General features: G+C 46.6%; 1 protein-coding gene across 1 annotated transcript; it reads right to left on the bottom strand.

Moving 5' to 3' along the window:
• Nucleotides 1–259: 259 nt before the first annotated feature.
• LOC119298493 (pollen allergen Dac g 3-like) lies at nt 260–954 on the bottom strand. The gene has a single exon (XM_037575875.1). The coding sequence runs from the start codon at nt 895–897 to the stop codon at nt 538–540; it is 360 nt and encodes a 119-aa protein (XP_037431772.1). The 5' UTR covers nt 898–954; the 3' UTR covers nt 260–537.
• Between the last annotated feature and the right edge of the window lie 526 nt (nt 955–1,480).

Here is a 1,480-nt window from a genome sequence, read left to right as displayed (position 1 = left end):
TAAAAATAGGACAACTATAAATCAAACATTCTTTGCTAATTAAAGAAAGAGCGCTAGCAAGTTTCCTGACACAAGAATAAAGCTTATTCTTCCATAGATCATTCACACGCCACTTTCAGACATATTGCACCCTGTTACCTCAAAGTACTCCTCATGTAAACAAATATAAGACCGTGATTCAAACGGTCTTATCCAGTGATCTAAACGGTTTTATATTAGTTTACAGAGAGAGTACCATGCATAAAAAGGGGTATCAAAGTTAAAGGTGAATTGACAAAAATTATTCAAATATTTCAAAATCTTGAGCATATTCGGTTACACAAAAGAAAAGTGCTGCGTCGATCGACAGTGGATGCATGCATGGGCGAGCAACGGGAACACATCCGTCCTTGCTTTTCCTACCATATGCATGTATGTGCATAATATATTTAAATTATTCACTATCCACTCATGCAGGCGCATATTTCCAACGCGACTCATACATGGGAATTAATTAATTACGACGATCTTGACCAACTGAAACTTGGACGGTATCGATCAATATTCTGGTTGGTAGGTTTTGCCGATCTTGAAATCGGTGGAGAAGACCTCGTCGAAGACGTTCTTCATGCCATTCTTGGACAAGAAGCGGAAGTTGAAGGGGCCAACCAGTGGCTTGGAGCACGAGACCTCCCACACGTCGCCCTTCTTGGTCAACGGCTGCCACTCCTCTGAGCCGTGCTGCCGGAGCTCCACCTCTGACAGGCTGTCGCCTGGCCTTGTGTAGTCGATCTTGAGCGCCAGCTTCTTTTTGTCGGACCCCTTCTCCACCGTCAACTTCACCCTCACGGCGCACATCGCACCGGCGACCAGCGCCGCCAGCACCACCACCGTGAGCATCCTGGAGGAGGAGGCCATCTTCTCGATTGGTCGAAGAGATTTTATTGGTGTTATGTGTATGTGCCTTGTGGTGCGAGCTGTGTGGATTCTAATGGATGAAGTGCCTGGTATTTATGGGCGGAAGATAGTGCGCGACCAGCGGCGCTCCGGCGATCTCGCTGGCTGGCTGTGGCCGGGCTTGTCCGCTGATGCGTATGCGGCCCGGCGCCACCATCGGAGGGACAATCTCTGCATGCATGTCATCTCGTCTCTGACGGTCTAACCTGCCCTTTTCTTTCGGCTGGAATGGAGTTCAGTGCCCGTGCATGCTTAGCTGGACCAAGACGGTCCTGTAACCTTGCGTGATCTTCAGTTTGTTGTTCCGATTATGAGGCAAAATGGCAAATATGAAATCAACGAAATATCCATGTAATAATCAACGAAATATCTTCGTATCATATCGTCAAACAAAATTTGAAAAACGGCTAGAAAGGGAACTTATGCGAACTTACACGTGTCTGCTGTCTCGAATTCGTCACACCACAACCAGTACGTACATACGAACACAGATCAACAGAGCAATTACGTACGTGTTCAGCCTTCGTATATCTTATCTTATCTT

Source organism: Triticum dicoccoides, chromosome 5A, assembly GCF_002162155.2.
Source record: "Triticum dicoccoides isolate Atlit2015 ecotype Zavitan chromosome 5A, WEW_v2.0, whole genome shotgun sequence".
In the NCBI taxonomy this organism is placed as follows: domain Eukaryota; kingdom Viridiplantae; phylum Streptophyta; class Magnoliopsida; order Poales; family Poaceae; genus Triticum; species Triticum dicoccoides.
The sequence above is the reverse complement of the archived record's forward strand: the minus strand, read 5'-3'. Positions and strand labels throughout refer to the sequence as shown.

Excerpts from the sequence above, each read along its gene's own strand:
- LOC119298493 (XM_037575875.1), bottom strand. The coding sequence starts at position 897 with ATGGCCTCCTCCTCCAGGATGCTCACGGTGGTGGTGCTGGCGGCGCTG.